This window comes from Populus alba, chromosome 14 (assembly GCF_005239225.2).
Source record: "Populus alba chromosome 14, ASM523922v2, whole genome shotgun sequence".
Lineage (NCBI taxonomy): Eukaryota > Viridiplantae > Streptophyta > Magnoliopsida > Malpighiales > Salicaceae > Populus > Populus alba.
In genome coordinates this window covers 12,549,231-12,573,164 of record NC_133297.1, presented here as the reverse complement: position 1 = coordinate 12,573,164, position 23,934 = coordinate 12,549,231, and the positions used below count along the sequence as shown (strand labels likewise).

At 31.4% G+C, this 23,934-nt stretch overlaps 1 protein-coding gene across 1 annotated transcript; it reads right to left on the bottom strand.

Moving 5' to 3' along the window:
- Window positions 1-2,031: 2,031 nt before the first annotated feature.
- On the bottom strand, window positions 2,032-4,954 carry LOC118048364 (trihelix transcription factor GT-2). Its single transcript, XM_035058050.2, has 2 exons — window positions 4,416-4,954; window positions 2,032-3,827 (listed from the first exon to the last, which is right to left on the bottom strand). Exons 1-2 carry the CDS (start codon window positions 4,697-4,699, stop codon window positions 2,345-2,347), a joined length of 1,767 nt encoding a protein of 588 aa, XP_034913941.1. The 5' UTR covers window positions 4,700-4,954; the 3' UTR covers window positions 2,032-2,344.
- Between the last annotated feature and the right edge of the window lie 18,980 nt (window positions 4,955-23,934).

Genomic DNA, 23,934 nt, shown 5'->3' with positions numbered 1-23,934 from the left:
CTGTGCTTGCAAATCATCTAAAATTATATTAGATAATTATAAATTAAATCATGATTAAATTGGAAACTCGTAAAAACACAAAATCAAGCTGTTAAGTGCCTGTTGCCATAATCTTAATTCCAACACTTCTCTTTCCAGCACGATATCCTCTAACCAATGCCATTTACCATTGATTTATGATTCCATCTCCGAACACTTTTTTATATAGCCGTTCTCTGGCAAAGTCATCGGCAGCACGCGAGGTTTTTCACTTGCTGGTGACTGAACCCTTGAATGCCATCGACTGACATTATCTCCGACGTCGGCGTTACACAGGTTACATGAATTGCATATTTCACTCAAGTACTGATCCAAATTCAAGTCTTCTAAAGCCCTATTTATTTGTTTTGCCCTGAGAATACTTAGCCGGCGAACCAAAAGAAGTATGCCTTCCATAATTTCTCGTTCGAGTTCTGTCTCGATCTCCCTTGCTAGCTTCTCTCTTATTCTCATCTCTTCTTCCATAACATTCATGCTGAAATATTCTCTCCTGTTTTCTGTTGGACAGCCAGAACTGATGTTGCTACCAGTAATTGAACACTTGCCATTGTCATCGTCCGAGACAAAGGCTCAAAGGCTAATTTAGACCAAATAAAAGTGCTTTCATTTGAGAAAGCAGATGCTTTGAATTTCGGTGGGTGAGAATTGGATTTTCTTTTAGGGATAAAGGTAGAGGATTTCATTCTGATAGTTTTTGCGGGGGTGTTCAAACATGTACCTAGGGCAGACATATATACATATATGTTGCCGGCATCTCTAATGCAAGAATTTTGCCACGGGGCAAGACTATATACCTGTACTGTAATAACATATAAGACATATATATAAACGAAACTTGCATATTGACTTCCCCAAGACATGTCCTTGTCCTAGTTAACACATAAAATTAGAGGAGATTATATTATACCTAGCTAGCTGGCCAATGGATTCGACGCCTAAGATCGGCTTACGTTTTTACCATGAACTCTTAAGTTTATACCTGAGAATTACATCCCTATGCGGTCAATCTGACACCAATATTCTATTGGTCGGGGAAAGGTTAAAGGTCCTTTTTTTTTTTTTTTTGGAAAAAGAGGCTAAAAAGATCCATTTGAATAAGGTGTGAATAATTAATTAAACTAGCAAAGCACCAGCATAGTTGCAACTTCACAGCACCAAACGATGGTGGGTTCAGTTAGCTAGATTCTTATCCAATCCATGAAGATCGATGTTACAGAGGATAAAGATAGACTTGTGTCTTGTGCCTATGCAATGATAGCTACAGGAGCTTTTAAATCTAAATGCCCTAACATCTAAATTCATACAGATCATGACCACTCAATTTGTGGACCCTCACCTTTAATGGGCAGTGCAATAATCCATCCTCCGATCCAAAGAAACTGGGCAAAAAAATCATGATGCGTGCACAGGTAAAAAAGGAAATGGACCATGGTAAATGGGAAATAATTACTACAACATCCATCTACCGTATAATGTTCAACTTTCTGATCAATGATAAGGTATGGTTGATCATCTAGAACTGTATAATAGATATGATGACTTGGTGGAATTAAAGTCAACACATGGGGATCGATACATTAACAATACTATACACGAAGAGATAACTTAGATTCCTTCTGGTAGGACCTTACCAGGACCTTCATGTGATGTAGGCATGTTAGGGAGGGCCCTAATTCGCAAAAGATAAGGCGATTAATTGTCCTCCTCTATATTATGGTCTCTTGCACTGATTAATTATTAGCCCCTCAACAGCACCAGACGAATGCTTTCTCATTCTCATGTTGTTGGCTAAAGTTTGAGAGTGGTTTTATGAGAATATCATATCATATCCGAAGTCACAGACTCCATTAGTACTGTGTTTATGATTTCTTTCATTTACAACCAATCAACAGAACGAAATATTTGCTTTGTGCACGAAGCTCTCTATCGATCTACCCAGCTAGCTATGCTGACGAACATCACGTAAAATATCTATTCTTTGCAGCCAGCCCATCTAAAAATGTTAATTATTTATAACTTGAATAATAAAAAAAAAAAGGAAGAAAAATGTCTTCCCACTATAAAATGGAATCCATGTGTACATATATGGGCAAAAATAAAATAAAAAGTAGGCACCATTCATATGGCAACTAGATAACCTGTATTCTCATCGATCGGTCATGAGCACCAATTCTTCTGCTGCACCTTAATTCAGTTCTGAATGATCTACCAGGTTAATTGACTAGTACTGGTTAAGTCTGATTCATCTCCAGTAAATATTTGAATTTGAGAATTTTATACCTTTTGTATGAACCATGACAATGAATTACTCACCATTGACCAATGGAGCTGATTTGTTTGCTACTACCTCAAAGCCACCAGCCTCATCCTCTTCATCAGTATCTACATCATCATCATCAACAACAACATCATCATCATCATCTTCAATATTGTGATCGATGTTAATATTTCTTTCGTTATCTTCAATGATTGTCTGAGGCTGGGTTGCTTGTTGAAAAGGCCATTGTTGTTCCGGTCGTACCATTAGTGGCTCCATTGTGCTAGTGGGCTTGACAGCATAATCTGAGTTGACTGTAATTTCCATTTTATTTTTCTCCTTGTATAGAGCATCGAGCTGGTCGAAGTATGGACATGTTTTTGAATCTTCAGGCCTCTTCTTGTTGCTCTCTTTTACTTTCTTGAAGTACTTGTTTATATTCTCCCATTTCTCTTTGCATCTCTTTGCACTCCTATTATATCCAAGCTTTTGCATTCCAGCTGAAATATCCTCCCATAAAGGCCCTTTAGCTCCATTTTCTTGATACTTAATATCAAGATTGGCTCTGAGATTAATAAGAGCTTCAACTTCTACTTTTGGCCATCTAGAAGAGCTTGATACAGTAAAATTATCTCCATTATCCCTCTTTGGAACCTCCAATTTTATAACCGGTGCGAGACTGGTGGGTGGTGGCCTAAGCTGTAACGGCTGTGGTGGAGGTGCTGTTGGAGTTGTTGTTGGTTGTGGGATTTCTTGTGTTTGAACTGAGTTTTGCTGTCCCGATATCTTTTGCAAGAAGGCAACAACTGCAGCATCTTTTGCTGCTGCCGTGGATCGTTCTTGGATTAAAGTTTCATGTTCTCTATTGATTCTTGCCATCTCTTGCATTCTCCATGCCTCTTCGCGTGCCATTCTTTCATGCTCGTATTTCTCAATCGTTTCCAAGAATTTCTCCTGCAAATCCTCTTGCTTCTTGATGACATCCCTCGTTAGCCTCTCAAAAAAGTCCTTCCAGTTGCTCTCTCTCTTTCTCTTCTTATAACTTACTTCGAACTCTTCATCTGATGCTGTTGATGATGGACTGGAACTAGCCAAAAGATGTGTAGTGAGGTTTTGCAAAGAAGATGGGTAAGCATTTTGAGAAGGATTTATGGGATTTGAAGATATTGGCATCGGACTAATTGTATGGTTGTTGGTTGGTGTAGCAATGCTTTGTGACACGATATCCATAGGGTTTGTTCTTGATGGAACAGTAGCATGAGAGACGATAGCGGTGTTATTAGTCCATGGCAATGTGGTAATTGGTGCAGATGCAGTTTGAGCTTTTGGTGGCGGCGGCGGCGGCGTCAATGTTGGCGGTTGTGTTGAAGGATGATTTTGGAAAGCTTCTAATTCATCAAAAAACTTGTAAGATTTTCCTTCGGATTTACCTGTTCGGCCTTCTTTGGTTCGCTTGTGGTATTTGTACACGTTCTCGAATTTCTCCTTGCATTTCTTGGCACTCCGATGATAACCAAGCTCTGCTAGTTTCCTGATAATTAAGAAGATTTCAAGAACTTCATCTTCTGAATTTATCATAGAATTACAAGATCTAAAAATGCGTTGACACATGAAATTAGCATATTATAGATAGAAAAAAAGAAGAAGCAAAACTAAGATGAAGGAAGAAGAGAAAAGCCCAACATATATGAGAGAAATTCTAACAAACCATGACGACAGGGAATCACACTTACCATGTTGGAATTGAATAGGTCGATTTCCTAGTTTTTGAGAACGGTTGAAAGAACAAAAAACCTATATTAACTAAAGAAACCTTGAACTGTGTATTATTATTAACTGCAAAGAATTTCTTCGTAGAGCATCAGAATTAACATTAGTTTTTCCTCTTCTTGATACTGAATTCCCTCAAAGTGAACCAACCAACATTATCAATCTAAATCCAAATACCAAGAGAAACTGTAAGATGTCATTGTGCGAAGGATCCAAGAGAGTGCACAGAATTTAGCGAAAAGTTACTTCACAGATCTCCATGCACGAACTGATTAAACAACAGTTTTAAACTTATGCTTTAACCAGACACTTTGAAAAAGGAAAAGAGAAAAGAGAAACAAGTCATCACCTGGAAACCTCTTCCCATAACGGACCTTTTAGACCTGAGTCACGAAACACTGCATCCATATCGGACCTTACCTTCAGTAAGGCCAAAGTCTCTTGCCTAGGCCACCGGTTTGCACCATAATTCATCCGGTTACCTTCATGATCAACCCCCATAGTCTTATCTTCTTCAGCTGAATTTGAACCAAAACCACCTCCACCACCACCCTCGCCACCTTCAGTGGCGACCCTGGTCTCTGTGGCCGCAACATCACTAGAGGTTGCTTGCACACTTGAATCACCGATCATGGAGTGATCTCCTAGCAATCACAGCTATCTGAAATAAAAGAAAAGTGGGGTGGAAAATATAGGAAAGAAGGTGAATTCTTGTGAGGATTTTATGAAGATATTCTGTGGTTAATTTGTTTATTTTAATTGGGTGGGATCGCTCTGTCAATCTACATTAAAAAAAAGTGAATATTGGGAGTAGTTTTTTTTTTTCTCCTAAAGTATTAAGCTGCGGAATCTTCAGTAATCTTTTCATTTAGCAGGTTAAAAGGAACGCAGTGAAATGGGCTTTCTCTCCATATATACACATGTATAGAGAGAGAAGCGTATAAATAAATAAAATTAGAGAATTATTAGAAAAGAAAATTAAATTAGAAATAATACAAAATAAAATAGTTATAAATATGAAAGCAAAATATGATCGACACCCTAAGCAAGGGGCAACAGCTAGTTGTAGATGGCGACGATGGGGATAATAAGTTGGGCCCATGTAGGTCACATTTTGCTTTTGGTGCAATTTTTGGAATTCAGTGGGAATTCGGCTATATTGAGTATGAAATGACTAAGATATCCCTACTTAATCTTGCTCCTGTCATTGACCTCTGAATAGTGATTGATAGGATGGTAATAATTATTTTTAAAAATATTTTTTATTTAAAATAATATATTTTTATTTTTTATAATTTATTTTTAACATTAATATATATCAAATAAAAAACAATTTTAAAATGTTAATTTATAAAAAAAAACATGTTGAATTTCATTCTCAAACACCCTTTAATCATGTAAATCATTTGAAAATATTAAAGTGTACTTTTTATTTAAAACCTTATTTTTGTGGCTAAGTTAAAACCTTATTATATTTTAAAATATAGCTTTGAAAATATTAAAGTGTTACTTTTTTATTAAAATATGATTATAAAAATTACTACAGTGATAAATACACATTAAATCATGAAATTAATATAAAAAATTATAGGGTTTTTTTTAGCAAATAATTTTTTTTTATTTAATTTGCGTGTCTTGTACTTGGACGGAAATGCTGAGCATTTAAAATAAGATAAAAGAAATACCATTTGCAGTCCAAATTCAACCTCACGGGGACAAAACCGTGGAACTCGTGGAGCCACGTGGGCACAAGAAGCTAGTTTTGCTGCCGACCAATACCGTTTTGACAAACTTTGCCATAATCAAATAATTTATCCAAAGTCCTACCAAATTAAAAATGAGAAACCCACGCTCTAAGCTTATCTCTTGAAATGATCCTGGGAAATGTTGAATTAAATTAAAACACTGGTTCATTATCAAGAAAAATAATCGAACCACTAGTTAGTTAGGGCAGCCCATTTATGAGGTCAAATAAGTAGTGACCCATCTAGTAATTAGTTGCGACCTACCGTAATTAATTTGATGGAAAACAGCATAGGATTCTTGGGTAAAAATAACCCCACGTAGCCCTTGAGTTTTAACTATAAAGTCTCCCATTTTAATTTTGCAATAGATTTTGAGTCCCTCCACACAAATTAATAAGGTTAGACCTTGTAATAATCATATTGAATTGGACAGGTTTGGGTTGGATCATCTCAGGTTTTGAGTATTCGAGTTTGAATCACTACACACTTGATCCCAGCTTGAACCTCTCAAGTTTGTATAAACTCATGGGCCTGGAGTTAAAAAAAAAAAAAAAAAAAAAAAAAACAAGAATCTGACTATATTATGAACATCCCATGACTATGAAAATTTTGGCAACGAATTATTTATGTATTTTTATTTTATCAATAAGAATCTACGTACGAGGGAAGAAAAGATTAAAAGACTCGAAGCCACATTTTTTTATTTATTATATCAATAAACTTAGGATTCTTTAAACTTAATGGGTCTAATGAAACACAATAAAGAAATAATTACGATTTATTTCGGGTTCATATTATGCTGGCTTTCGTAAATATTGAAAATGACGAACAGTGACCTTAATTTTGATGGTGTGGAAAGGTGTCGGGGACCATATACAGCATGGTGGCTTCCCGGCCGGGCTGTTAGATGTTAATTCTAATTATCTGTCAAGAACATGTCTTGTCAACATAAGATTCCGGCATGAGGACGTAATGGAAAATAGCATACATAGTTCACACATGTGTGGTCCTCGATGGATGAACTTGCTATGCTATAAAGTATCTTTTTTTTTTTGGATTCAACAATCAATATATTCTCATTTCGTTTTTTATATTTTTATTGAAATATTTTGCTAACACTATTAAGACGATAACTTCTATATTGATTTGAAGCGTTTAGATTGATTGATTTCTTTGATTTTTTGTTATAAAGTCAAGATTTGAAAGGAGATTTATACACCACGAGATTTTAATGGAGGGAACCATGTGATGAAGAAATATATATTTTACACGAAGAGAAGTTATCCGAAATCGAATATTTGAAGGAGCGGTTAGGAGGTCGAAGATACGTAATGCTATCAACTCAATGAGCAATTATATATATATTGAGCGAAGAAAAACAACACGGATGGGCAACACGCAACACACACACATATATCTATATATATATATATATATATATATATATATATATATATATATAAAACAAGAAATTGCAGCCGAAATAAGAGATTATCATGAACTTAAACAAGTTGTAAAATGGAAGTTATTTGATCCATATCAGCTGGTTGTGCCAGCGATATATGATTATCATGTGGTGTAAAATAAATAAACAAAAAAGAAAGAAAAGAGGTGGAAATGTCGGTGCGTGTTAATAAAGAAATAAATAAATCAAATTGCAATCGAATAAAAGCGAGCTGACCCCATGTCTTAGGATTAGCTTGCACTAATAGCTAGAGGGTAGAATAGGAAGGGGAGAAGAGGTGGAGAAGGAAGACATGGAAAGGAAGAGGACACAATGTTGTTGCCATAATAGAGAAGGGGACGAAAGATACGAGTAGTTGATGCTGAGAAGACTAGCGGTGGTCACATTTTCTTTATGTATGTATTTTGTTTTGCTTGTATTGCAAACAACACATTATTTTTACTTGTTTGTTTTATGTCGATCCACACAACTCCTCTTGCTGCAGAGAGATGCCTTGCCCACCATGTCACCATTAAAACGTATACCACACATCCACATATAATTAACTACTGTCATCTTATATATATATATATATATATATATATATATATATATATATATATATACAGCACTTTGATACGGACATGAACACTAAAGGATTTTATATAACCAAAAAGATACGATCATAAGGCACAATAACTAATTAACAATCCAATTATTGTACTTAAATATAACTAATAACATTGAACAAATAAATACAGTAATATATACAAATAATGGGGCATTTGCATCTTAGTTAAGAAATCTTCCTTGTGGTGGTGCTGGAAAAGAAAGAAAGAAAGGTGTTTGGTAAAAAGAAAAAAAAAAAACCAATCAAATTTTCATGAGGAATTTGACATGTAAATATATTATGTTAAACAAATTAAAACTCGACAATTCTTTATTTCCCTTATTTCCTGCTCTTCAATTGCTAAAAAAAACAAATCAGGAGTCCCCTCTTCAAATTCTAGTAGCAGACGATTGATGCGGACATGAGGGGATTGCTTGGTGGTCCAGTAAAAGCTACCTCCTGCTTCGTCTAAAACAGTGATTCTCTGGTCATCCATAGACGCCTTTTTGGATACGAGCAAGATCCAATTCAGCGAGGTTTTCACTTCTTAGCCCAATAAAATTTATATTATTATTGTGAATGTTTTGTAATCTCAATTTCATAATCAGTTTAGTAGCTTGTGGAATAGATAATAATTAACCTTTTTTCTTTTCACAGTTGATGGCTTGCTTTAATTTCCACTAATGGATTCCACACAATATCAAGCAAAACCACCATTGAGTTAAAGTTCAGTTGGAAATAGTGAGGTAAAAGCGTTGCTCGTATCAACTAGGTCTTGCTCTAAAAGGATCAATCTTGTTGGACCATTGAAGCGCTAAGAAAGGAACACTGGTTGATCCAAGCAACACTTTTGCTTTATTATTTACTTTGTTAAAATGTTCAATGCATATTGTCACAACCCAATTATTTGTTCTTTTTATTTTTATTTTTTTATTTTACTTTATTTTTTATAAAAATAATACAAAAATGATGATGATGACAAACAAATGAAAAAATGAAAAAAATGAAAAAAAAATGAAATGAATGAAGAATAATTTGAAATTTGGGTCAAGACAACATAAATTGAAAGTTTGGGGACTTAATTAAACTTTGGATTAGTTTAATTAATCAAATTAAGAGCTTAATTGAAGTATTAATAAATTTGGGAACTCAATTGAACTTGAAATTAGTTTAGTTCAAGAGATACCAAAGTTTGGGCTGATTTGGGTCAACATTACAAAACATTAAAGGTCAAGGACCAAAGTGAACAACGGGAGGTACTATAGGGAGGTTAATTGATTTATCCAGGGGTAATTTTGAAAGAATTAAACATTGAGGAGCCAATTAAGGACTGAATTAATTAAATTAGCAAAAAGGATCATTTTGTAAATTTCACCGCGATGAAGGGGTCCAATTGCAATTTATCCAGGGGGGAAATTAAAAGCACAAAAACGGAATTTCCTGAATAAGGGGCTTTATTACACATTTTGTAAAATGTAAGTGACCAAACTGAAAATGGCCATTCCCATACCAAAACGGCGCCGTTTCAAAGCAAACTGTTCATCTCCTTCATCACGATTCAGCGGAAACGGCAGCAGATCGTGGTAACATCCCTCTTGCCCACACGATGCATGCCATTACTGAGGCACGAACGCATGGCATTCTCTGGCTTTATAAAAGCCAGAGAAAAACCACGACAGCCGGGGGGGGGGGGAGCACAGGACAGAGAGAACGAAGAGGGGAGACAAAAACAGAAACACCAAGAACGAACAGAAAAACCCAGGAAAAACAGAGACGAGCAAACGGAGAAAAAACCAGGGAGTCAGGAACAGAGAAAAACACAGGGAGACAGAAGAAGAAAATAAAGAAGAGAGGGGGAGACAGACATTACAGAGAGGGAGAGACAGACACGGAGACGAAAAAGAAGACGAAGCAGAGGAGAGCGTCCGATTCGACCAGCAACCTCACGTCTTCATCGCCATCGTCTTAATTCGTCTCAGAACCAGAGCTTGTCAGGAAGACGCCACAGCAAAAGAGACGAAGAAGGAATCCAGAAAGCAAGAAAAAAATGAAAACCAGAGAAAGAACATAGGAGAAGACGGTTAGCCAGCACACCTTCGCCATCGTCTTCGACGTCTCCAGACCAGGTAAGTTCTGCATTTCCATCTTGCAATTATAATCACGTAGTTACTGTCTAAAGGCAATTTTAATTCACCACCTACTGTTCATTGTTTAATTCACTGCTTGTGAATGCACACGCGTGAATAAGATCCGCGTGACTGCTACCCGTCAGTGACTAGGCTGGGCTGGTTGGATCCAGCCCAGCTCAAAAGATAAAAAAGCTGAGGTCGGGCCGGGCCTGAGAGTCATGCCCGTCCTGATCAATTTGTTTGGGCCAAGAGTGTATTGAGCAAAATACAACCTTTTATCAATTCCCTTTATTTTATTCCTTTTTATTTTGATATCCGGTCAAATAAACTTTTTTTTTATGTGAAAAAATTTCAAAAAAAATAATGGATCCTTTTAAATTTATTGGTAAGTTTCTCATACTTTTTTTTTTAATGATTTCAGTGTATATTTGATTTGTAAATTTTTTATGCAAAATATAAATCTGGTATGTGATATATACCTATTTTTTATATAAAAAATAACAAAAACAATATGTATGCTTTGCTTTCAATTCCAACTATACTAGTTTATTCACTAAATTAGGATTATCATATCTTTTTTGTATTGTATAGTATTTATTAATGCCAAAATTTAAAGTATTTGTATTTAAATATTCACTAGTACTAAAATCAGAAATATTACAAGCAGCCTCTCGATAACATAATCCAACAAATTCTTTCGACTAAAATTAGCAACGCATTCTACTTCAGGTAGAATATTTGAAGGATAATAATATTTTTTCTTTACATAACTAATTTTATACTATGGAATTTATGTTGATAAATTAAAATTTTTAATAATCATAATATTAAATACACTCCTTGAACAAGACATTTGACATCCAAGAATAAGATGCAGAAACCACAATTTAATTTTTAAAAATGGTTGTGATGGACACACATATATTTTGATGTTCTTTGTCTCTCCCTCGTCTGCTTTTTTTATTTACACCATTCTAGCTTTGATGAGGCGAGTACATTTATTCTGAGAAAAGTCAGCCGGAAACAAAAGCAAGGTTTCATAACACGTAGGGCATGTGAATGAACGCTCATCACATGTCATCCATGTGAAAGAACCCTTCTCTAAGCAAGCGAGCCCATATGGATTCTGTTTTATGTTTAACCCTTCTTCTTTATTGTCTCTAAGATCAAAGCTTGTGATCAATTCAACCGGTTTTACTTGTAAGTAATCTTTTATTATATTTTATATATATATATATATATATATATATATATATATATTCTTGAAATTTTATTTAATAGTTTAAGTTTTTATGTTAAGATTATTTTTTGACATTATATTATTAGAGTCTTGTTGATTAAATAGTTATGAGTTCGAAACTTATTATTTTTATTTTATTTGATAAACATTAAATATAAAATAGTATGAGTTTATGCAAGTTTCAATTTAAAAGAGATTTTACTTGAAATGCATATTTAAAAATAATATAAATTGTATTTTAAAACTTACCTAATAATTTAACCTTCTTAGTTAAAATAATTATTTGACAAATGAAAGATCTTTCAATTTCTAAGTCAATTCAAGCAAGAGATTGGTTTGAAGAAAAAGATGAAATTTCTTTTTTATTCAAGGAGAAGATGACTTACATTAGGGTTGAAAGCTATTTATATAGTTTTAAACCCTAATAGATATGTTAATACAAGGGTAGGATGATCGATGTACTTTTCATCTATTGTTTTTAATTATTAGGGGACGGCATGTCGTCATAAAAGTTTTTCTAATTCTAGATTTTTTTATAGTAAAAATTGATGTTGTTATTTATAAAAAATTAATCAATTTATCAGTTTAGTTTATAATAGTACTAGAAAAATAATAACATGTGATTCATCATAACTTATCTTAGTTCATTGCTTCTCTATTTATAAATTAAATTATTATAGATGAATTGAAATATTATTTATTAGATTATAAATTAAGTATTATATATGAATTTAATCGATGGATTTATAACATCAATCGGAAGTAATAGACGGACGACAGATTTATAGATAATGAAAATTAGTAAGTAATAGACATTCAAACTCAGGTGATCCATTAATCTGATACTGTATGTAGTATAATTTGAGATCAAGAATATGACATGAATTGGACACCTGTTCTCAATCAAAATGGTTAACTTTCCGCTAGATCAAAATGGGTCTTTAGAATCTCAGGATTATTTAAAAAAGAATTCCATTTATCTTATTTTTCATCTTCAAAAGTAAAAACGAATGGAAAACATAGGCCTTGCGTTCAGGGCCCCAGGCCTCGACTGAGGGTCGAGGAATAGTTTTAATGATTTGCTCTTACTGTTTCAAGAAAAAAAACTACTTTTTAATTATGTGAAACAAGAACACCCTCTGCCACGTTTTCAAATAGATTCACTAGAAATTGAAATTCGAGTGCCCAAATAGAAAGTGGATGGTGCTGGATGCCATAGATGGCATCGAGGTTCATGTGGAATATAGCCTAAAAGAGGCCCACTTTATTAGTAAATGATGTGACAGGATTTAAGATTCACAGCAAAACCCATTAAGCTTGTCGCCGCACAACATAAATCGGAAACAAGCACGGACCACTCTCGCTGGACTAAAAGTCCCCTCCAGGACCGGGTCCTCTCCCTTTCCAGTCACGTGTCTCCCTTAGCTAGTCGTGTGAGCCATGTTTATTTTTACATTAAATTTTTTTTTTCTTCAAATTAATATATTTTTTAATTCTTTTAATAAAATAAATCAAAAAATAACTTTTTTAAAAATTAAAAATAATATTATTTTAATACATTTTTAAAATAAAAATATACTTTAAAAAATAACCACCACAAATTATTATCCATCCCTCCTCTCCAGGGACTAACCACACGTCCAACACGTCCTATAAGATAAAGCTTGAACTGGCTATAAATCTTCGTACAGTGGTCTGGTCATGTGTTCGCAGACTACTCTCTAGACTGACCCTTCATATCCCTTTTGCAGGACCATCGTCACATCCATGTGTAGCGCTGGTCAGATGTCCTTTGTAGGACTGGTCGTGCATCCTCGTGTTTTATACACCTAATTACCATAAACATGCTAGATGTTACAACATATACTGGATATATATATAATATATATATATATATTTCAAAGTGTTTTAGTAACGCACCACAGTTTAAAAAAATATTTTAGTAAAAATAACAAAAAGGTTGTAATTGACACAATCCATGACACTTTGAGTTGTAGAGATTATCTACGACTCCATTATTATAAATTCTATTATATAACTTGATTGTTGATTGTAATTAATTTTTTTTATTATTATTTAGAATTAATAAATAGTGATTTATGAGTGACAATGTCAAATATATTAACTACTATCTCAGCTCTCTAGATGTCCACTATAAATATAATTTCATGACCATAGCTATATTAATTAATATTATAAATTATAAATTAGTATCTAAAATGTCACTAATTCTAATAATTAAATAATTTAAAATAAATATATCTTAAAAAATAATAGACACTCAATAATTTATCTTTTTCTGTTTTTCCCACCTCTTTTTCTACATGAACTTAATTTTTCACCTTCTTTCTCTATTTTAAGTGTTGCCATGTAAACACACCCGACATAACACCTGAAATCTATATATTTTATCCATTATAAATACTATCTTAAAAAGAGAGTCCCGACCGTTTCAATGAACTTCTCTTTATTTTTCTTATACAAGAGCTTAAATTTCTCTATAATTTCAGTCCATTCCAATTAAAAAAACATATTTTTAGTATAAATTTATTTACAACCTCATGCGTAAAAATATCACGTGGACGAAGGCAAGAGAAGGCGGATGTCATCCATTAATGGAGATGACAAGAGTATAGTGGATTGGCCATCATCAATCTTTACGTGTAACACGTTAAGGTTAGAAGGCCACCTAAGAGGAGATTATTCAAGGCATAGACGAAAAGAATACCTCAGAAGCTCTCGGAGCCACCTGATTTTTTGACTTACCATAAGAGCGTTTCGGAAGAGAGATTCTCGTGATTTTGCAGGAGTACAGTCATCATCTTTATCAACTATTTTTTTACCAGTAAAATTCGTAGAAATCATCATTAATTAAATACCAAATTTACAATTCCCTCTAAATCTATATCTAACATGTTTTTTGTAGATTTAGTTATCTGACTCCAAAAACGTTTCCTTTTTAATTTAATTGACATATAGTATAAATTAAAATTCTTATAAATTGAAACTAGTTTATTGACATGCACTCTACTGCAAATTAGATAAATTTTTTAAAATGTTAAAAGAATGTTTCTATGTTATTAAACCTGACTTAATTGGGTTAATCTTGAAATCTAACGACCTAACTATTTGTCTAACTCGATTTTCAAACCAAATCATGAAGGAGTTAACCCGAATTAAATTGATTAATTTTATGGATTAAAATACAATATTAATAACTAGTAAAAAAACAATACTTAGCTTATAACAAAAATTCTAAGATGATAATTTTTTCACAAAAAACTACTATTGAGACGATAATAGATTAGATCGATCTTAATCCCAAAACAAACCATGTTATAGACTCCAATATAATGATTAACTTTTTTGTAAAATTTTTTTTTAATTATATGATAAAAATGTTTGGTCAAAAAATTAAACATCAACTTAAAAGTAAAAATTTATTTGGGACATTGATAGCCCTAAAGAAGGCAAAATTAAAATAAATAAATAAATCATACAGTTTATTTCTAAATCAATTTAATATTAAAAATAATTAGCAAATCAAAAACTAAAAAAACTTATCCGGCTAATAGATGAATTCATCAAACATATTAACCGAGTAACCCAAGCTATACACCTTAATTATCTGAATAGCGTGGATTGGCGGTCTAGTAATGTGCTATGCATACAATAGAGACAGGTCATAAGCCTTCAATTCTGATAGGATCGCCATCCAGTCCTGAGGCATGCGTGGACAAACTTTTTTGATGTAATCCTTTATCTCATCGTGCGTCTAACTTTCAGTTTGCAATTTGATCTTTCTTAAAAAGCCCTCAGCAGCGCCTGGAGGCACAGCAACATTGAGAGAGGAAATGTTACATTATTTGAATAAGGACATGTCCATGAGCTTGCATATCGTATATAATATCTACAGTCAATTGTCGAAGAAATAGTTGCAGTTGTAGGGTTACAATCTTGCAATATGCCCAGCACTCATGAAGTTAAGCTGCTATCACAGCAGTCATATATAGTACTTTAATACACATGCTCAATTACCAAACAGAGCATGTCTATCATGTTGGAATACTTTTATACGACCAACTTGGTCTAGATGGATCATATATATATATATGCTCAGCTTTGGTGACCATTTCTTTAATTTGAAGAAAATTCACTTCAGGTGCAACTACTGAACCACTGTTAATTAGCGTTTGTATCATTAGCAAAATATTATATATATAATCTACTTCCTTTTCTACGTTTCATGGGCACTTTTGACTTCTCAAGAGTCAATATAATATATGTTTTTTAAAAAGAAATTCCATACAATTTCCATCAAAACCCCAGTCTCTATAATTTCACAAATACATCCACACGTAAAGAAATATCACTTGCATATTGCAAATAATTCAACACGACTCAATTAATACAAACAAATATAATGAAAAACAAAATCCAGACACATCACAAATTATTCTGAGCAAAAAAAAGTAATGACAAAATACAACACACATGTCGCAAATGATTCTAAACACGAGTAGATCACATATCGGGTTCAAAATTGACATATGCGAGTCGTGGAAGTCAACTGTAACGTACCAAAGCTGCTGGAGGAAAGAGAGCAGTGTTGGCGCGTGGGTGGTACATGCGGGGGAACAAGCTAGGCTGGGGAGCGTCTTTGCACGCGCAGGTGATGCGGAGAGGCGCGTGGTTAGCAGATCGAACGCTTCTCCTCGTCTTCTTTACTGCCTAGGTCGGAGGTGTAAATCACTTCTACGTGCACGGGGAGATCTAGGCGGAAAAAGGCAATTGTTGTTGTGTGTATGGAGATCAGTTTCCTGCAGTGTTTATGGAGACTGGTTTACTGCAATCAGTGCAATGTTTCACTGCTGGGATATGACCAGGGGTAGTTGTTGATTTGCTTAGCAGATTTGGTGGCACTCGCTGGTCGAAAGTGGTTGTTTTCGGTCGTAATATGAGTCAGGTGTGACTGTCAGTAGTTGCAATTTTTTTAAAATTTTTTAACCATAAAGTTACAGATCAATTTATATATATCTAAATTAATAATTAATAACTATATAAATATTTAACGTTCTTAAAATTTGTAATATTTAAACTATTAATTTTTAAAAAATAAATTTATAAACTCATCAGTTAAATTCAAATTCAGCAATTGTAATTTCGAATGGCTAGATTTTGAATTAATTTTTTTGTTGGTTGATAGTTTCCTTCTCTCTTTTTTTTTGTATAGATTTTTTATTCTTTGGGCTTAGGTCGATTTTTTTTTTGTTAAGATCCCTCTTTTCAGCTTCATGTGGTGTTCGTGCTCTCCTTTTTTTTTTTTTTTCTTTTTATTGTTTTTATTTTTATTTACCTATCTTATCACATAATATAAATGAACGGAAGTTCATAAAGTAATGAAAGTTAATTCAACTTCATTGAAAAGGGTTTGTAAACGTGATAATTTTTTTATTTTTTATGTTTTAAAAATACATTTCATTGGAAAGCATTAAATTAATATTTTTTTATAATTTTAATATGTTGATATTAAAAATAAAAAAAAATTCTTATTATATTTTCAAGTAAAAACAATATTTTTAAAAGGTATTTTTTACTAAGATACAACCAATCAACAGTGCTCTAGTGATTAAAACTTACAGGACATGATTATTTAATCTAATTAATCATAAATGGATTAATTAAAACCTCTACGGTGTATGTATATGTATGAAAGTTGTAGATGGATGCTTCATATCTATATTTCATAGTATATATATTATGAAATTATTTCGATGAAAATCTATTTGCAAAAGAATAGCAAGCTTATCAACACTTACGATGGGGCTTGTGTGGATTGAACCCGGATATGATCATGAACAGAAGATCTTGACGTGATCATCTTGATGATTAATTAAAAAGACCTAGCACGAAGTGCATCTGTATACATCTGATAACTTTCTGCCCACTACGAATTCGATTGAGATTGAATGGCTGATAACTTCCCATCACAAGCCACAGCAAATTGGCCAGATCTCCTGTCACATTCGGCCATGATGAAAGTGCAGCACCACAAGGAGTGGCCACGTGTCTATTCACTGTTGCCAGTGACGATAAAAAGTAAATGAACACTTTGCTTGCTCAAATCAGGAGGCAGTGCCGGTCGTGGCATGTCTTTGTAGCCTCCATGATGCTCGGTTCGGTTTCCAATTCCATTCCTCCTTCCCGCTTTTCAATTAGCACGTGTTGATTTCTCAAGGAAAAGGACAGGCATCTGTAAGCCTTCTTTTTCAAAATCCTCGCCTAATGATATATCGGTTGAGCAAAAGCAGATAAACTTCAAATGCTGTTGGTGTAACAGTATTGACCGATATAATACATGTAAAGACCAGTTATCATGCCCACTATTGGCTGATTCGGAGTTGATTTAACTCTATCATAATTAAAATAATATTTTAAACATTAAAGTTCTAGAAGAAAATATTTTTTTATCCAATATTCTCATTTTTTATTATGAGTTCTTTTATTATTAAATTTGGAGGAGAAGAAGAAGAAGAAAACTCCATGATCTGCAGGGGACGCTAGACTCTGCTGACTGCAGAAGGGGACATGCAAGTTTTGGCTGGAAATCCATGTAGTCTTCTATCTACAGAGAAAAAAGGAACAGAAAATTAAAAAAAAAAAAAAAAACATAAAAACAAACTAGTTCTAGAGATAACAAAAAAATATATATTTAAAATTTATAAAATTAATCGAGATATTTATAAACTAATTTAAATATCAATATTAATTTAAAATCTAAAAAAAAAAAACATATCACCCGATCACAACTTAATTCAGACACAAAGGCCCCTCACACCCAAGAAAAATTATGAGCACTCCGAAACCCCAAACAATCCCATCATGTCACATCCCAATGCTCAACCTTAATGCAACAAACATTAAAGAAATTCCTCGACTCTAAGAGAATATGAGCTACTCTCCAACAAACATATAAAACCAGTAACGCCGTTTTTTTTTTAAAAATCCTCTGGTCTAGTGGATCTGAAATCATCCACTTAAAACAGTTTTGATTTTATAATTAGAGTTATAATAATAATATTATTTTTTAATATTAAATTAAATATAAACTAAATCTTTTTAAAAAATCTCATTATTTTTTAAAAATATGTAATTTTAACAATAAAACATATTAAAAATAAAAATATGTTTTTTTTATATTTTATTTTGTCTTATCATCATGACCAAATATAAATAAAACATAATCATTTTATCTTGTATAACACTATCAAACATAATTGTGTCTCCATCTTCTTTTATATTCTTTCTGCAATATTTACATGTCTTATGTCTAGTAACTAAATGCTACTTTAAACTATTATTTCTAGAAAAAAATTATTAATACTAAAATTGATATTTTTATGATTAGTATATGGTGAGTTGAAATCTCTCTCTCCCCTTCTTTATTTGCTTTTTCTTTCTTTTTTTAATATACAGGGATGGAAAGGTAAGAAAATTAGAATTTCAGGACCGAAACATAAACAACTAAAACTATAAGGGCCGAACATGAAAGACTAAAAATTACTTTAGGGATCAAATTATATATGTTAAAATAATTCAAGGACCAGATCCGAGTTTCTTGCTAACTTTAATTTATCAATAGATACTATTTTTATAGTATATCATCGTATCAGTGACCCGTAACAACATTTAATTTTTTATATAAAAAAAGACATGATATATTTTTTATTTTTAAAAAAGGTAAGTAAATCCTATTTATAAAGAGCATATAAAAAAAGCAATTCAACATCTTGACCAATTCAATGTTGTTTTTTTATTGCTTTTGGAGGATAATTAATCTGGCGCCTGGCACACCTTAAAACCTTCCTCCCATCGGTTTTTTTTTTTTCAATGTTAAAAGACTTAATCTGGCTGGAGGATCTATACAATTTTGCTGACTTGAGATTTTCGAATTAATAAAAAAAACTTGATATTTTTTAGTAAAATTAAGATTAATCAATGTAAATCCACCAAGCCCATAGAGTTGAGTTGATATCATTGTTTTAGTGCATATCCACTTAAAAACAATGTTAGTGGTCTCTAATAATAGCACTGAATGGTGGGTACTGGGTAGTACAGTTGTCACCATGTCTCTCCCACATCCCATAATTGCACCAGGGACTACGTGGCTTGTGTTTTTTTGTGTTTTTTGTTTTTTTGTCATTTTGAGACGTACAGTATAGTTAGAGTAGCTATCCGTTCTTGACTTCACTGGATTTGGGTTGTATTTTTTAAAATATTGAGTATAAGATTATTTTAATGTGTTTTTTATATAAAAAATTTATATATGTATCTAGTTAAATAAATTAATAGTCATGTATATAAATAAATGAAAGAAATTATAAATAATAACCGAAAAAAATTAATAAAAAACTAAAAAATTAATATAGATCAAGATATTTAATTATAAAAAATAAAATATTCACCTGATTGTTTTCATTAAACTTGTTTATTTAAATCAATAAAAAATAAACTCACATTTAAAAACTTGTGACTTGAAAGATAAATAAAAATAAAATTGATTGAATAAACTCACGCCATAAAAAAACATCACGCAAGGCCGAACATATCAAAAGTATTTTTATTTTGAAAAATAAATTTTGTTTGTGTAAAAAATAAAAATTATAGATGAATTAGAATAGTGTCTTGAAAAATCAAACACAAACAAAATAATTTAGAAAAATAAATATATATTAAAAAATGCATGAAAAACTCGTGACTTGGGTAATGAGACCAGAATAAACATATAGAAAATAAATTAAAGATAATCACAAAAATCAGTATTAAAAAAAACTAATACAAAATGATAAGATTGTATAAAGTTGGATCCTTGCAAATCAAATATCGAAGCTAAAACTAGGAAAAAAATCAATTACATGAAAGAATCTAAAAAAAAAAAGGGTGAATATAAATAAAAAAATAATAATTGGAGGGTAATAAAGAATTTTCAATTGGAGGGTTAAATTGAATTTAAAAATAACTTTAACAAAAGAAAAGAAATTAAAAGAATGAGGGTTAATTTGAAAAAGATAAAATAACAAAAACTTTAATTGAACGATGAAATTCAAAACAAAAAAAAAAACTTAACAAAAAGGTCAAGGAAACAAATAAAAAATCAAAAAAATAAGGGTCGAAATGAAAAATAAAATTTGAGAAATTGTAATTAAATGACTAAATTAAAAAAAACAAAAATTCTATGAAAATAATAAGAACAAACTAAAAAACCAAAATAATGAGGACTGAAATTGAAAAACTAAAAACAAAAATGACAATTGTGCACTTTATCTAGTAGGAGAGAAAATAAAAGGGAAAAAAACGATCATCAACCACAATCCGACCACCATGCATCATCACGCTCGACACCAAATATAAGAGGACATGGTGATGCATCTAAAGATATGGTGGCAAGCCAGGTTTGGATATTAAGTGGCGTCAAACACGCCGCTCACTCGTTAACGCGTGTCGAGCATGTGCAAATAACTTTTTTGATTAAAAAAAAAACTTAACATGAAAAATATCAAAACGCTCCCATAACCCTGGTAATTATCCAAAACCCAAGTGCAAGTACAAAAATACTCTAAAAAGCAAACCTTATTTTTTATCTTTTATGAGGTCAAATATGTATTTTAACTGTACATGAAGAATGAAAAAACTAAAAAATTCATTGTTCAATAGCCTAACATTTTGTGTTTGGCCTGGAGGTAAGAAGTATTTTGATTGTTTAAACATTTATAAAAAGTAAAAAAAGCTCATGTGTTGACGGCTATAGATTTTATTGATTTCAAGGTCAAAATAGTATTTTTACCATGAAATAAATAAAAATAAAACCTAAATACCTTCAAACAATTTTATAGTGATAGATGAGTCAATGAAAAAGATTGAAGATCCCCACCCTCAAGGCTCTCTTTTTTTCAACTAAAAGGTAAAATGTTAATTTCATTGTAATAATCAATAGTAAAATGTCTCTAGTGCTATAGTGAAATACTCATACCTTATATGTTTTGTTTAATATCAGGTCCGAATGACTTTAAAAATTAAAAAAAAATGAAAAAGAAAAGAAAAGGCAAACTCAATTAGAATGTTAAAAAAAATTCAAAATCTGATTTTAATTTAGAATTATTTCAATAACCTTGGGCTACAATGCTACATAATACACACACATATAAACTTGTAAGTAATTTGATCTATCGGTGGTCCTCAGTAGTAATGGTCCTTGATAGTAAACGAGTGTCCAGTTTGTTTTTTTGAATCTTGTTAGTCTAAAAACAACATTCAAATCAGGAGTTCTGGGTATTGCTCTTGTTAAGATACTATTGCTTTGAATTGTTCATGGAAGTAACTTTGGTATAAGACACCGTTTGGCATTGCGTTCCAGACGGTGTTTTGCCCAAATTCAAATTTTTTTTTTTTGCTAAAATTGAGTTCGGTTTATACTTTTTGGATCGTTTTGATGTGCTGATGTCAAAAATAATTTTTAAAAAAATGAAAAAACATCATTGGCATGTATTTCGGCACGAAAAGCTATTTGAAAAGCAACCGCTACCACACTGCCAAACACGCTCTAAGTGAAAAACATCATATATAGTTGCTTTCTTGATTATTTTGAGTACTTCAAGGCATTCTAAATTATTAGGATTCTTGTTCATTTTATGTATTTTATATTCTTTTTTATTTTACCAATTGTTCATTGTCATACTAAAAAATTCGATGCTAGCTTTAAGATGTATCTTTGAGTGTTTGGTGGGCTGTTGAGATTTTTCAATATTTCCCAAATCAGGTAGGAAATTTTATTCATAATGATCAATGCGTTTCATGAAAATATAAAAATACTCCTAGTTTAAAAATAAACAATTTTTCCTACGAAGGACAAAGAAGTCTTGATATTATAGTATTGAAATAGGAAAATGTAAGGGTACTGTACAATGTTTTTGCTTTTTTTTTTTAGTTGTTTATATAATTTTGATGCCAGCGATATTGGCCATAGCAACTTCCTTTATTATTTTGGATACATCACGGCATATTATATAGAAAAAAAAATTATTTTTATGTTTTTTCATTTTGTCTGTAGATGATGGGTGCCTTTGATTTCCTGTATTGCTAAGGACGTGAAAGTATAATTTGGTTATTTTAAGTTGGAGTTTTTTTTTAACTTAAAAGGTTTATTCGAGAATTTTAATTTTTGTTTTTTTGGTTCCGTAAATTGTCTGCTGTCATGTCATTCAATAATAGCTTTGAATACATCTTTGACTGCTATTGGACGTTTGGGATTTTTCAGTATTATTTCTTGAAGGTATATGAGGATTGTCTTTCGTTAAATTTTAAAAATGTTTTTTTTTTTACTTTTTAAAAAATATTTTAATATAACATGTAAAATAAATTTAAAAAATATAAATAAATTTAATTTTAATAAAAAAATTAAAATTAAAAAAAACTCTCTTCATCACGGGTACAAAAATTGAAATTCCTGTAACCGTATTTTAACCATTCTTTGTTAATTGGGCTTGTGATTTGGTTTTGAATTTAAATATTTTTTTTTGTTTTTTTTTATTATAAAATAATATTTATATCATCTTCACTGGTTGAGTTAATTTTTTTTTTCTATTATAGCAGTGAAAAATTTATAATTTCTTAGAATTTTTGTTTTAAAAAGTTGCCAAATTTCCCTCATGTTTTCTCATCATATTGGCATATTTATCACTTTATATTTGCTCTATTTATCACTAGATGTTTTTTTATCTATTTTTATGTAATTGTTTTTTTAGTTTTTTCATTTTTATTTATATTTGTTGGAAAAAAAAATATTTTTCTATTATTTACACTTTGAATATTTATCGCTCTACATCTGGTCTATTTATACTATTTTTTTTAGCTAGTATCAGCATTCTTTTGTATTTTGTTTTTTTAATTTTTCCTTTTCTCTTTACATTTTTTTTGAGAAATTATTATATAAAGACTAAAAAAAAATGGTGTTTAACTATAGCAATTACAATATTGTTTAATTTTTTTTTACTATACTAAAAATTAACTTGAGATTTTACATGTTTATATTAAGTTATATGATCTTCACTTTATTTTATTATATTTTAAATATTAATTTTTTAATTTATAGTTATATTTTTATTCAATGCAAAAAAAACACGTTAATTATACCTAAGCATCCATTCCTTTGCGTTAAAAATTTATTTGACTTATAGCGAGGTGAGACGCATTAATATATATATATATATATATATATATATATATATATATAATATATATATATATATATATATATATATATTTTTTTATGTATTTATTGGTACAAATATTTTTTAATTTATTTAATTGAATACATGAATAAATTTTTTGATTTATAAATATAATGTTTTTAAAAAAGTGTTGAAAAAAATGCAAAATTATTTTTATTGTAAAAAAAAATATTTCTCAAACCAACTATGAAGCGTGCCAGTTGTTGTAACCCATTTTTTGGTCCCCACATAAAAAATAATAAAAATAAAAAAATTCAAAAAATATTATAAAAAAAACGCAAAACGGTGCCGTTTGGAAACGGCACCATCGTCTTCTTCCCTGCGCACGCAGAGAACAGGGGAGAAGAATTTTTCTTCTCCACTTTTCGCCGAACTTCTTTCCCGGATTTGGCGCAATAAGACGCCTACCATTC